Genomic DNA, 15,000 nt, shown 5'->3' with positions numbered 1-15,000 from the left:
TCACATGTAAGGAGGAAAAATTCGTGGCATATTTAATATAAATAAATAAATAAATATATATATATATTTAAGATTATTTCAGACAAATGAGAGAGAATGCGGGTGGGGAAGGGCAAACGAAGATGTGTTAGGAATAGAGTTTATTGCCCTAACGTTGCGACCAACTTGGTCTTCTTCAGAGGACTACAGCATTACAGACGGATCACAATTCTTATATTCGTAGTGAGAGGGAACCCGCCAAGGTATGAGCGTCATCGTTAGCCAAAGGGAAGACATGACGTTCATACCTTGGCGGGTTCCCTCTCACTACGAATTTAAGAATTGTGATCCGTCTGTAATGCTGTAGTCCTCTGAAGAAGACTAAGTTGGTCGCAACGTTAGGGCAATAAACTCTATTCCTAACACATCTTCGTTTGCCCTTCCCCACCCGCATTCTCTCTCAGTTCTCCGATGATGGGGACAACTCGCGACGCGGGTCGCGAGTTGTAAATGTGCCTATTAGCCTTGCTACCTCGATCTTCCGGATGAGCGAAAAACCTCAGGATCTTTCTTTTTCCTTGAGGGAAAACTCCGATGGAAGATCGAGAAGCTGTGGCTAATGTGACCAATATGGCATGACATATAAGTGTCGAGTGTCTGTGCGTGTGTGTGTGTATGTAGACGTGACTGTATAGGAAAAAAAAAACGATGTCTCCTTCCTCCGGATCTGGGGACAAAAAAATACAGCAGTTATTTGTTTCCAAGTCTGGACAGTAGGTCCTCCCCCACATTCTCGTTCCCTTTTATGTAACGCAAGGTGTAGTCAAACTGTTGCAAGTATAGCCCCCACCTGGTGAGCCTGGCGTTGGCTGTCTTGGACGGCTTCAAATGCTCCAGCGGCATATGATCCGTCTCCAAGACGAACTTACCTCCGTACAGATAGAATTGAAATTTCTTTATCCCATCTACCACACCTAGTAACTCACGCTCGATGGTGCTGTAGTTCCTCTCAGCTGCCCGCAATCTTCTGCTATGGTAGGCCACTGGGTACATCCATCCGTCCTGCTCCTGGAGTAGAACAGCTCCGACGGCGTCCTGGGATGCATCGGTTCGCAGCGTGAAGGTTTCTCTGGGATTCGGGAGCTGCAATATGGGACTGTTACATAGGTGTGATTTTAGTTGTTGGAATGCCCTTTCCTCTGTCTCTCCCCAACTTACTCTGTTTGGAGCACTCTTCCTTAGAAGGTTATGCAGCGGCAGTGCTACCGCGGCGAATTCGGGAATGAACTGCCGATAGTAGCCCGCAAGGTTGACGAAGGCCCTCACTTGTTTCTTCGTCGTAGGGATCAGGGCCTCCTTAATCTTCTTCACCTTGTCCTCTTGGCAACCACATTTGCCATTTCCCACTGTGTGGCCCAGATACTGGATTACGGTCTGGCCGAGTTCCGTTTTGGAGGGTTTGACAGTCATACCTGCTGCTGATAACCTCTCCAGTACCTTCCTTAGCACCACCATGTGCTCCTCGAATGATTCCGTATGAACCAAGACGTCGTCGACGAATACCTCTGTGCCGGGCACATCGTGAAGTACGTCGCGCATGGTCCTGTTGAACACCGCTGGGGCATTGGTGAGCCCGAAGGGCAGCACGGTGAATTGGTACAGCCCCCATGGTGTGCCGAAAGCTGTAATCCTCCTGCTCTCGGGATGTAGTCCTATCTGAAAAAATCCTCGGGAGAGATCTAGTTTTGAAAAAAACCTTGAATTAGCTAATCTAGAAAATATCATCCGTTGATCGGACATTGGCTCTGCAATGGGCCGTGTGATAGAATTCACCTTCCTGTAATCCCCACACAGCCGTACTCCTCCGGTCTTCTTACCAACCACCACTACGGGACTGCAATACGGGGAAGTCGACCTTTCAATTATTCCCGCTTCGACCATTGCGTTTATTTCTGCCTTGACGTCGTCCACGAGTCTGAGGGGTATAGAATAGGGCTTAGTTTTAAGAGGGAATTCATTGATTAACTCAATGCGGTGGGGCTCCACTTGGGCTTGCCCCGGCTTGTCGCTAAAAACGTGGCCGAACTTCCTGCATAAGGACACAGCTTCGTCCTTTTGCCCGCTTTCCAGGCGGTCACTTACCGTTACATCTTTCCATGTCTCGTTTTGCCTGGCTTGCGCTGTCTCGGGGCCTACATCATTCTCACCTTCCTCCGAAATGACGGTAGCACAGCCTACTAGCTCTCTCACCTCGTCCTGGAACTGTTTCCTAACTAAGCGCAGGCATCCTAGCTGCTCAGATGTCCTATGTCCCGTCACTCTTTCCTTTCCTACATTCATACTAGCTACGGCCTGCTGGGGCTCTATATAGCGCTTAAGCATGTTCACGTGGAAGCGCTTAGTCTTATGGTGGCCCACCTGTATGGTGTAGTTGACCTCGGAATTCCTGGCAACTACTTCGTAGGGCCCACGCCAGGTGGCCAACAACTTATTATGGGACGTAGGCATTAATAGCAGGCACTTGTCCCCTGGCAGAAATTCTCTCAGCTCGGCCTTCCTATCAAAGTAGGACCTTTGGACCTCCCTGGCCTTAACCAGCTCCTCCTTAGCAAGTTCACACGTGGCCTGGAGCCTATCTGTTAAGTTGAGCACATACTCATACGTAGAGCTAACCACGGGATCGGGAACACTGCCGTCCCACAGCTCACGCAACATCTGGAGGGGCCCCCTGACTTGCCTTCCATAAATCAGTTCAAAGGGGGAGTGCTTCAAGCTACTCTGAGGAGCTTCGCGGTATGCGAAGAGCAAGGGTGCGACAAACCTAGGCCACTCCTTAGGTTGTTCGCTCGCCATCCTCCTTAGCATCTTTTTCAACGTGCCGTTGAATCTCTCGCACAGACCATTGCATTGGGGGTGGTACGGCGTAGTTCGGATGCCTTGGATCGAAAGCAACCGTAAGAACTCGTTCATCATTCCCGAGGTGAACTGGGTTCCTCTATCACTAAGGATTTCCTTGGGCACCCCTATCCTGCTGAAAATTCCCAGCAATGCCTCCGCTACAGTGATGCTCTCTATGTTCTTAAGAGCTACGGCCTCCGGCCAACGAGTAGCAAAATCGACTAGCGTCAATATATATTTATAGCCTTCTCGCGATCGGGGCTTAATGGGACCCACGATATCGACCGCGACGCGTTCGAATGGCGTGGCTATGATGGGCAGCTGTTGCAAGGGAGCAGGCTTAACTCTGCCCCGGTCTGTGGTTTTCTGGCACGTATCGCATGATTTTGTCCAGCGGGATATATCTGTGGCCATCCCCGGCCAAAAGAAATCCTTGCTGATCCTATTGAGGGTCTTATGGTATCCCATGTGACCTGCTAATGCTGCCTCGTGTCCAAGCTTAAATACTGCCTGCCTATACCGCTCTGGTACTATGAATTGGTGTTTAATCTCTTGACTTGTCTCAACCTTCCTATACATTCTTCCTGCCTTCCTTACATAAGTCATAACACTTTGACCCACTCGCCGTACGGTACCATCCTGAAGTTTCCTACGTACGGTTTCTAACGAGGGATCGTCTAGCTGCCTATCCTGAACTTCCTTCGAATCTATTAACTCCTGCATCTCAGGCACAGTCAGAGGCACCGCAGCAGAAAGGTTTCTCACCATTGCGCGGGTTACTACGGCCGCGGTGGTCTGCGTTCCTGCTTCTACGGTGCTCGTATTACGCGCCCCGGGGATATTGCCAATCACGCAATCACTTATGGGATTCCGCATGACCGCCGCTTCTACCCAACCAGTGTATATGGCCGACTCCACGTGCACGGTAGCCTCGGGCACGACGGTAGTGGAACCGTCTGCCATGCTGCACTTAATTTTCTTACCCGTATACTGCTCGGGTCTAACCAGTTGCCTTCTCACGATGCACCCTGTGCAGCCCGAATCTCTCATTACATGTGCCTCCTCGCCATTCACCAGGCCTAACCAAATGTTAAGTCCTTCCTGGCCTTCTAGTCATAACCGGTGCGTCTCGCGGCAGCCTCCTGTTACAATGTCAGGAGAACCTTCTGCCCACGAACGTGGCGAGCTCCCGGCAAGGATGGGACGCTCGTTACTGGTCTGACCTTGATTCGTGCTCATGGAGTCGTCCTGGGTACTCACCAGATTGGCAGCGGTCATGCCCGCACCCATCCTCCAACTCTGCGCTGGCTGTTCGCGCCCTTTTGCTCGCATTCCACCATCTTGTTGGGGACGACCTCGTGGCGCCGTCCATGAGCCAGACTTAGCCCTATTCATGCCGCTCCTGTCGGCTACCTGCTGCCTATACCATTCACGTGACTGACTTACCTCACCAGCACCACCTATTCCCTTACTCTGTTCTCTCCTAAAGGTATTTCTCCCGTACGCTGCATAGTGTGCTTCGGCCTTAGTGCACACATCCTCTATGCTAGTCACCTTATCTAACCTAAGCTGCGCAACTAATTGAGGACTACAAGCCTTCTCGAACTGGGTCCTCACCAAAAGATCCACTAGGCCCAAGAACGTCTTCTCTGTTCCATCTTTTTCAATCCAGAGCCCTAGGCGGCTCGCCAAGCGACTAGCATATTGTGATGCCGTCTCATATTCGAGCATTTCTGCTTCGAAAAATTGCCTGCGGGCGTCCTCACTGGACACGCCATACGCTTGAATCAGCGCCTGCCTCATAGAGTCGTGCGTTCTGTCCTTCGATGGCACACTCATCAATATATCTAGTGGCCTTCCGGAGAAAAGGCTCATGAATTGGATGGCTTTGGCGTCTTCGGACCATTTCATCCTACCTGCTATGTCCTGGAATCTCTCCATGAATGTTTCAATACATTCCCCTTCCGAATACCTCTCTAAATTCGCGGCTGCGGGCATGAAAGACGTACCCTGGCTCTCGTTCTGACCGAGTTCTGACTCGAGTCTCGCCCGTTCTAGCTCGTGATTCCTAACCCGCGCGGCTTCCTCCATGCTAAGCCTAGCCATTTCCTGCTCGTGAGTCCTAGCGGCCTCCTCGCGCGCCCATTGCCTGTCCTGTCTTTCCAAAGCCTGTTGTGATTTCACGTATTCAGCGATCTCGGCCGGGTCGGTCATTCCTAACCCTTCCTTGGCCTCCTCTATGATCGCTTGGGCGGTCCTGAAAGTACCTTCACTACCTGCCATGATGAGCGCTGAGTTAATCCGATAACTGCGTGGACGTACTTAATACTAATCATGCACACTTCACTTGTCCCGCAGTTCTGTATTTCTCTCTCTCTCAACCGAGTCCCTGTTCGTGGCGCCACTGTCATATAGGTTCGAACGGTAATACTCGGGGAAAATTTGAGAAGGCGAGAGAAACACACGACACACCAACAAAATGTGTTTAATCGGATTAACACAGGCAAAAATTAAGCTTACACAAAAGATAAATTATAAAACAAATTGTAACTTCCCTGGTGGGGAGAAAGAGACTGAAATGGCCTGCTCGGCAAGCAGACAGGTCTCTCTTGTCCTTCGACGACGACGAGCGTCGGAAAAGAAGTGCCTTCCAGGTTCTCCATGCCCTTCCTTTGCACGTCCGGGAGGGTGAGGGAGAGTGGAAGGGCATGGATCTGCGCATGCGCACAGCAGATACCTCGTAGGGACAGTTGGCAACACTGAACCCAAGATGACCTCACGCCACCCTCGACCGAGTCAGGTGTGCTGGGTCACCACCACCACCAAGCCTCGTCTTGCCAAATCACGTGATCAGTGGATGATTAGGCGTCCGCGCCAGCAGCCTCCCAAGTCTCGTCACGTGACCCACGTGACATATATATATATATATATATATATATATATATATATACATATATATATACATATACATATATATATGTATATGTATATATATTTGTGTATATATGTGAGTATACACACACACACACACACACACACACACACACACACACACACACACACACACACACACATACACACACACATACACACACACACACATATATTTATACATATATATACATATATATATATTTATGTGTATATATATATGTATATATATATAATTATATATATATATAAATATATATATATGTATATATATACATAAATATTTATACATATATATATATATATATATATATATATACAGTATATATATATAACTCTTCTAGGTTATTCTTGATGTACATGGAAGCCAATATGGGATGTGAACTTAGCACTTTTTGGGAAGAATGAATCAAACCAGGAAGATGAGGAGTGATTTTTCCCTTCTTTCATTGTGTCTCCTCATCATCATCCCTGTGTTCCTTCTTCCCTCTTTTTATTCACTTTCTCCTATATCCCATTTTCTAATGTCTGCCTCTCTTCCTCTTTCTTCTCTCTTTCCTCTATCTCTTTAAAAGTTGTCAACACCAAGGGCATTGTCGTGTTCATTATTTTTTCTTTTGTGTATGTGTGTGTGTGTGTGTGTGTGTGTGTGTGTGTGTGTGTGTGTGTGTGTGTGTGTGTGTGTGTGTGTGTGTGTGTGTGTGTGTGTGTGTGTGTGTGTGTGTGTGTGTGTGTGTGTGTGTGTGTGTGCGTGTGTGTGTGTGTGTGTGTGTGTGTGTGCATATGTATATGCTAGTAATTACGTATTTGGCCTCTGCGTCCGAAAATAAACCCGGGCTTCCTGAGTTGTTTCACATGTCTCTTTACAACATGCTTATCGAGGTAAAAAAAAAAAATGCTCGCAATCTTATACGCTACTATTACACAGGACGCCGACCCAAACTACGAATCACCAATTTTACACAAGTACCAACCCTGCCAGGATGGTTTGAATAACAGCTATTGGGCCTTTTCGACAAGCTTATGAAATATGAACTGAACCCAGGCCTCCTGAGCTACTCGACCTGTCTTTTACCAACTTGGCACGTTCGAGGGACTAGATTTGATTCCCGGGCGCTGAAGTTAAATGGTTATTGACTATAATATCACAGGCATGAGTTACTGTATAATGTGTGTATAATAGCCCGAGTGCGCGTATGTGTAATGTGTTTCATCTGTACACATCATGTGCATTGTAGTAAATTTATTTTTTGCGATTCTACAAATGTCTAGTCAATCGTTCATTCAAAAGCACCCACGAAGAGAAAATATACAACATGTGTTAAGCAAATTAGCTTTATTTATTTCTCTCTTCTAATTTTTCTATCTCTCTCACTCTCTCTTTCTCTCTCTCTCTCTCTCTCTCTCTCTCTCTCTCTCTCTCTCTCTCTCTCTCTCTCTCTCTCTCTCTCTCTCTCTCTCTCTCTCTCTCTCTCTCTCTCTCTCTCTCTCTCTCTCTCTCTCTCTCTCTCTCTCTCTCTCTCTCTCTCTCTCTTTCTCTGCAGTGAAGAAACGAAATGACTTCAAACAAGAAATATATGCTTCATTAGGTGATCTGGTGGTTTCAAGTTGGTGGTTAAATTTCCCGAGACTTTTATAATTTCAAGGATTCCAAGACTCTACAGTCCTTATAAGAACGGCATCTCTGGTCTCATGTGTTTTCCATTGTGTGACGAGCTAGTCCGTGGGATGAGCTCCATCGAATCCGGACATAAGGGACTAGATTTGATTCCATCAAAAGAGTCTTTGCAGTAATTGTTCATACTACATACCCCTTTTGGCCCTTTGTAAGACGAATTGGTAACTTCAACTCAATTACAATTATACAGAAGATTATTTCGCTCTTGTATGGAACATGCATCTCACTATTATCATGGCTCACTTCACTTGGTACTTTTAAGAAAAATGGATTCTAAAACCTTTCATTTTATCAATATATATTTCATCACTAGAAGTCTTCATTTTTTTTCCTATGATGCCCTTGTGGTAAAGTCTAGAGACTATCACCTAAAAAGTTTTCTCTCACTAAAAATTTGCATCTTCTTCCTGCCCCCTCTATTACATCTCTATTCATTTTCAATCTCTATTTTCATGGTCGCTTTTCTTCTGAGCTTATACATGTGCTTTCGAAAGGTATATATTTTCTATTTTTTTTTTTTTTTTTACTGCTTACTCAAGCATGTAGAGAAAAAACAATCTTTGAATCCTCGGGAGTAGGAAACTCCATGATGCGAAGCGCTGACGTCATCATCCCAGTAGAAGACAAAGCAACGTTACTCTTCCGTGTGTGTCAGTCGGGTCATGGTCTCGCAGTCGGAACAACGCGTAAAGGATCGGAGGCTGATGAGGACGGGTGTGATGGATGTTTATACAAGAAGCAATAAAATGGTTAGGGTGAGGTTGTAGAAGCTTGTTCGGAAGTTACGACCTTCTCCTTGAGGTGCTGAAAGTTCGTGGTGGCCAGCATGTGGCCTGAAAAGTCTTCTTGCTGTACTCTGCAGGCTTCTGCTGGAACAGCAGAAGCCCAATGGCCAACTTGAGAATTTTCAGATACAGTTACTAGATTTTTTTTTTTTTTTCTTATTTTTTTTTTTAGACCCGGTCCTCAAATTTCCTCCAATTACTTTTATTATCTAGAATATTGAGAGAGTATATTTCATCTGTAGTGGGCAATAAATTCTTTAATCTTTCTTCATTACTATGGTTTAAAAAAGTTGTTTATTTTATTACAGTCTGGACCACAAGTTGGAAGCCAAAACAAGATTCCTGGTGACAGAGTAACTGGAATTTTTTTAAATTATCTACATATCATGTATATTTTCCCACGTGTACTGTTATCATTATATTCTTTATTATAATTGTTTTATCATCATTACTATCATAACTGTTACTATTCTTATTAAAATTATCACTGACACCAATATAATCACTATAATCATTATTGTTCCCACTCAAAAGACTATGTACATAAAATTTCAATCGGAACAGAGCTCCAGTCGATAATTTTCGTTTGTGATTTTTATAAGAAATCAAAATTGTTTGAAATGGCTGAACAATTGTTCCTCAAATTTATCATAATAAATGTAGGATAGTGTATGTAAGTAACTCAACAACTTCAAAAGTACTTTAAGCTAAGAGGAACACAAAATATTTTCATCTGTACTAATCAGTACAATTTTTAAAAGGGAAAAATTTCCATCAATTTTTTTTAGCTAATTACTAATCACTCTTTATGTAGCTTTGTCGAGATATTTGATATGTACTGAAACTGTTTAAAGCTCTTGATAGGGTCTGGTACAAGTAATTGATTTCTAATCATTCCTTTTACAATATCAAACCCTTATTAACTTTCTCATCTCTGATTATCGACTGATCTATAGTAAATTTTGAAGATGATTTTTGTCTTTCTCCTGCACCTACAACCTCAAGCAATGTTAAGAGTTTCACATTTCTTTCTATGTACCATTCCCATTTTCCTGCTCATAGCTTATCGAATATTCTATAGACTCATCTGGCAAGTAAACTACCTTATATCTTTCAAAAACTCTCTCCAGACGTCCTTCTCAAGCTGATCCATTATCTTTTTTTTTTTTTGTGAAATGTCGCAGAACACCCAATTCGAAACCTATAAAAAGCATAGCATTGCTGATACAAGCAGAGAATATATCTACTTTTGATAACTGCATGACAAAGCGATGACAGAAGTCGTGTTGCATTGGATATTAATGATAGGACTACATTCTCTGATAAACATAGCTTCTAGAAGCTTAAGTTTATGTACATCCTACATCAAGCTTCTAGAAGCTATGTTTATCAGAGAATGTAGTCCTATCATTAATATCCAATGCAACATGACTTCTGTCATCGCTTTGTTTAGCAGCACGGCCAAGCTACTACCGAGCATGACCTCTCTCCGAACCCCCCCCCTCCACCTCCTCCCACCCACTCCTTCCATCCTCCCCCCAACCGACCCCGCAACCCCCTAACCCCCCAACCCCTCCCCCAACCCTCTTCTTCACGTATTAATGAGATATCACCCCCGTCCCCTCTCCCGCCCTCCACCACCACCCAAGCCGGCTAGGTGCGTATATATATGTCACCGAGCGAAGGGTTTTCTTCGTCATTTCATCGGACCTTTTAACTATTGTAAGTAACGGTCCCCATCAGCCCATGTATAGTGTTAATTTGTGTGAATTTGCGCATTTATTGATATTTATTTCTATATTTGTATAATTGTTTAGATTTACATGTTGTTTTCTTTATTTCTGTACGTCATTATTATCTGTTACAGAATATCCTGAAGATGTCTCTTTGTTAGACGAAACGTTGAAATAAATGAATCATTTTAGCAACTTAGTCTATGCTCACCCTCCAAATGGCAGAATATTGGTTAGAAAACTGGAGAATACTCACAAGAAGATCAACAACCTCACTAACGCTGTCGATTTTAACAATGCATGCATACAAGAGAATCTGCTCCCCAGATATTCAAATATATATATTTGTATATATATATGTATATATATATATATATAATATATATATACACACACACACACACACATATATATACAGTATATATGTATATATATATATATATATATATATATGTATATATATACATATGTATATATATATATATATTATATATAATATATATATATATATATATATATATATATATATATATATATATATATATATATATGTATATATATTAGCCGGTTCCTTACCTTAGGGTGTATTACATTCATGTACGCAAATTCTACACCTAAAAAATTAAAGTATGATGGAATGCAGGTGTCAATTATGAACAATATGTCAAATCACCAGAGGAATATGCTTCTACCATAGATATAGCAAGCAAGATTGTGAGTTCATTTGAATGCTAAACCCTAGTTCAACAATCTACTATACATAATTCATAAGCGCGTCCACACATGAAAACTTATTTTTCCTTTTACTGTGGTCCCAACAGTTACCAATTTCCATACATACATACATAGTTATACCAAAGGCTTTTTCCCCTTTACACGGGGGGTAGTCAAAAAGAAAAAGGCATAGAAACCACTTCCACCCATTCCATTTCCTATATATTCGACTCCCTTCCACCCTCGTCCCTCCCTCTTATCTTGGCACCTCCTGGATGATGGGTCATCCCTGCGTCCTGTCCACTGCCCTATGTCAGAAGCAGTGTCGTAGGATACAGCACATCCACAGCAAGGCCGCTTCATAAATTCGGCGACCCCCCCTCTCCATCCCCTCATGCAGAAAAGGAAAAGACGTGGAGAAATCCCTTCTGGCTGCGTCAATTTTTTTCTCATACATACTCCCTCACCCCCCATCCCCCACCCACTACCTCTCATGCATCACAGCATCATCCATACACAACCCTTCTCCATTCACACTTGTCTTCTGTCCTCTCCCGTCCTTCCTTCACAGACATTCCTCTCTTTTGTAATGCCCCTCTCACCCTATCCATCCATCTCATCCTAGGACGCCCCCTCATATTCACTCCTTCTACTTCTGCCTTTCACATCTTTTTCATTAATCTTTCTTCACTCATTCTTTCCATGTGTCCAAACCATCCTAATACTCTTTTATCAACCCTATCTCCCAGCTCCTTTTCCACCCCTGTTATCCTCCTCACTTCCTCATTTCTCACTCCATCTAGCCTAGTAACCCCTATCATACTTCTCATACATTTCATCTCAAACACATTCAAACTCCTTCTTTCTTCCTCTTTTATGTTCCATGTTTCTACCCCGTACAGTGCTGTTGATACAACCACTCCTTCATATAACCTCCTCTTAGCATCCATTCCCAGATGTCTATTTCTCATTACACTTTTTAATCCACCAAGGTATTTACTCGCTTCTCTCAATCTACAATCTACCTCCACCCCCACTCCTCCCTTTCCTGCCACATTCGTACCCAAGTATCTAAAACTATCCACTTCCTCCAATCTCTCACCCTTAATGCTCACTTCCAGCCTGCTGTCACTCTCTCCCCTAATTTTCAGATGGATAGAATTGCCTGATGGTAGTCAAAATAAATCCACAAGACAACGTCACTTTTGAAAAGAGCTTTCAATGGCAATTATTATGATTTATGTGATGGAGATGGCAAGATAGATGGTTAGGCTATGAAGATGGAAAAGTAGTATCAGTAATTGGTTAATACCTATGTACTAATAAAATGCAAGGATTTTGACTGGCTTTTCATAAATGCAACGATAACGACAGGTCAAAGGAAGAAGTATTATAACAAGTTCAAGCCAGATGCTCTTTGCTTGAATTTGTATATTCATAAATGTAGCAACATTATGGTCACAACTTTTGTTTGAGGGAAATAGTGTCTTTACATGATTATATAGGGTGACACAGAAAAACGGGTCCTTTTGAAATGCGTAGTGGCAGCAAAGTATAGTTGGTAGCATTGCGGAACAGGAACATTGAGCTGTAAATACTCTTGCCATTTAGTATCCATGTAGCACTAGAACGGTCAGCAGCGTGCTTTTACCTGAAAAATGTTTTACAAAAATAATGATAGTTTCGAATGTGCGCAGAGGAAGTTCCGACGTTTATTCAACTTAGGACGTCATGGTCGGGTTCTCTCAAAATACGCGATAAATTTTCTTATTAAAAAAATCAAGAGACTGGGTGTGCTTTACAAAAGAAACCAACAGGACGACCGAGAAGTGCTCGTACTCCACAGAATATCAAAGATGTACGCGTTTCAATCTTACGGAGCCCTGGCGTTCAGTTCATTAGAATCAGTACAGAGAAGAATGACCAAAATGATACAAGGACTCGGAAATTTGCCTTACGAAGAGAGGCTTAGGCACCTAAACTTACACTCTCTGGAAAGACGCAGAGTGCGGGGTGATCTAATAGAAGTGTTCAAGTGGATCAAAGGCTATAACAAGGGTGATGCAAACAAGGTCATCATAATAAAACAACAGGGCAGGACTCGCAGTAATGGGTACAAACTGGACAAATTTAGATTTAAGAAGGAAATAGGCAAGAATTGGTTTACTAATAGGGTGGTCGATGAATGGAATAAACTTAGTAACCATGTAGTAAGCGCTGAAACTATCAGTTGTTTTAAAAAACGATTAGACAACTTTATGGATGGGGATGACAGGTGGTGATGGATACGGAGCTGCCTAGTGTAGGCCTTATGGTCTTTTGCAGTCTCCTTTATTTCTTATGTTCTTATGTTCTTATAAGCAAGCAACTGGGGTCAGTGTCTCCCGAGAGTGTTCCCTTAATTCTCCATTTTTATTTAAAATTTCATCCATACAAGCTCCAGATTGTGCAACAATTACAATTCTGTCTGCAAATTATGACAAGCATAAACAAGGACAATGGATTTCTAGACAAACTGTGGATGTCAGATAAGGCCCATTTTCATCTCTCAGGTTACGTGAAAAAGTATGACTATCGTTACTGGGCAGACAGCAACCCTAAAGAAGTTCATGAATGCCCTTTTTACGTCATCAACATTTTTCCTCAACTTCATGAAAACTGGTTTCAACAGGATGGTGCGACATCACATACTGCAGTGCAATCAATGGCAGCTGTGCGAGAGTTGTTCGGTAACCGTATCATCTCAAGATTCGGTAATATTCCCTGGCCCCCAAGATCACCGGATTTGTCCGTTTGTAATTTTTTAAAATTTATTTATTTATTTATTTATTTGTTTATTTTTTTTTGGGGGGGGGGAGGGGGGGTGTTATCTGAAGAGTCGGGTCTATACGACTCGACCAAGGAAAATGGGTGAAAAAAACAAACAATGAAGACGAAATTTGTGGTATCCCAGGTGAGATGTCGCAGCGATCCATGGGAATTCTCAGGACGTAGTTTTTAAACATTGATACTTTGGATTACTGTCTCTTAAAAAGGCAAGTTGTAGTGGTTTAATTCCTGTCAATATTTTTCTATCTCCTCTATTTTTATTGGGTTTTCAAAAGATAGCCAAAAAACAAAGGCATAGAAACCACTCCCACCCATTCCATCCCCTATCTACTCCGCTCTCCTCTACCCTTGGCATTTCCTGGATGATGGGTCATCCCTGCATCTTGGTCACTGCCCTGGGTCAGAAACAGTGTCACAAGATACAGCACATCCACAGCAAGACCGCTTCATTAAATCGGCGACCGCCCCCCCCCCCCTCTCCGTCCCCTCATGCAGAAAAGGAGAAGACGGGGAGAAATCCCTTCGGGCTGCGTCAATTTCTCATACATACTCCCTCACCCCCCATCCCCCACCCACTGCCCCCCATGCATCACAATGTCATCCATACACAACCATTCTCCATTCACCCCTATCTTCTATCCTCTCCCGTCCTTCTTCAACAGACGGAAGAGGACAAGTGGACCCCCTCATATTCACTCCTTCCACCTCTGCCTTCCACACCTCTTTCATTAATCTTTCTTCACTCATTCTTTCCATGTGTCCAAACCATCCCAACACTCATCAGCCCTATCTCCCAACTCCCTTCCCACCCCTGTTCTCCTCCTCACCTCTTCATTTCTCACTCTATCTAACCTAGTAATCTCTATCATACTTCTCAGGCATTTTATCTCAAATGGTACTCGTGCTAAAAGAAATTTCCTCTGACAAGAAAAAAGAAGTAATAATAATAAAAAAAATATAAAAGGATATAAAGTAATGAAAAAATAGAAGTCTATGAATAGATCAATAAATAAACAAATAATAGATAAATATAAATTAAAAGTAAACAAATAGGAAAAATACATAATGCAGTTTATGAAAGTGGATGCAAGACAGGAAATGCCACACGTTTTGTTTTGCTCATTCTCCTCATTAGTATTGTTGCAAAATGCTTGTTAACATATATATTCAAAATAATAGTACTTCCACGTATACATGGAACAACAAATTGGAAAATATACATTTATGCCTGGTGCTTTGTGGGAAGTAATGACGTTAAACCTGTGTTTCAGGAACGGGCCTAACCACAAGGGGTGCGAAGACTGAACCGAGGTTTCGCCTGAGAACAACAAGCATATATGCTTACGTTTGGGACTACAAAGGATTACAAAGACGGAGCATGCCGACAGGAGACCTTTTGGTCCATATCTAGGTCGGATGCGAAAAAAATCATAATAATAATAAAACAATAAAT

The 15,000-nt window shown here is 43.0% G+C and overlaps 1 protein-coding gene across 1 annotated transcript; it reads right to left on the bottom strand.

Annotated features, from left to right (window-relative positions):
* Positions 1-398: 398 nt before the first annotated feature.
* LOC143040439 (uncharacterized) lies at positions 399-3,927 on the bottom strand. The gene is made up of 2 exons (XM_076211532.1): positions 966-3,927; positions 399-706 (listed from the first exon to the last, which is right to left on the bottom strand). Exons 1-2 carry the CDS (start codon positions 3,925-3,927, stop codon positions 399-401), a joined length of 3,270 nt encoding a protein of 1,089 aa, XP_076067647.1.
* Between the last annotated feature and the right edge of the window lie 11,073 nt (positions 3,928-15,000).

The sequence above is a fragment of the Oratosquilla oratoria genome, chromosome 28, assembly GCF_046742065.1.
Source record: "Oratosquilla oratoria isolate Oo_2021 chromosome 28, ASM4674206v1, whole genome shotgun sequence".
Classification (NCBI taxonomy): Eukaryota; Metazoa; Arthropoda; class Malacostraca; order Stomatopoda; family Squillidae; genus Oratosquilla; species Oratosquilla oratoria.
Note: the sequence above shows the minus strand (reverse complement) of the source record. Positions and strands in the feature narration are given on the sequence as shown.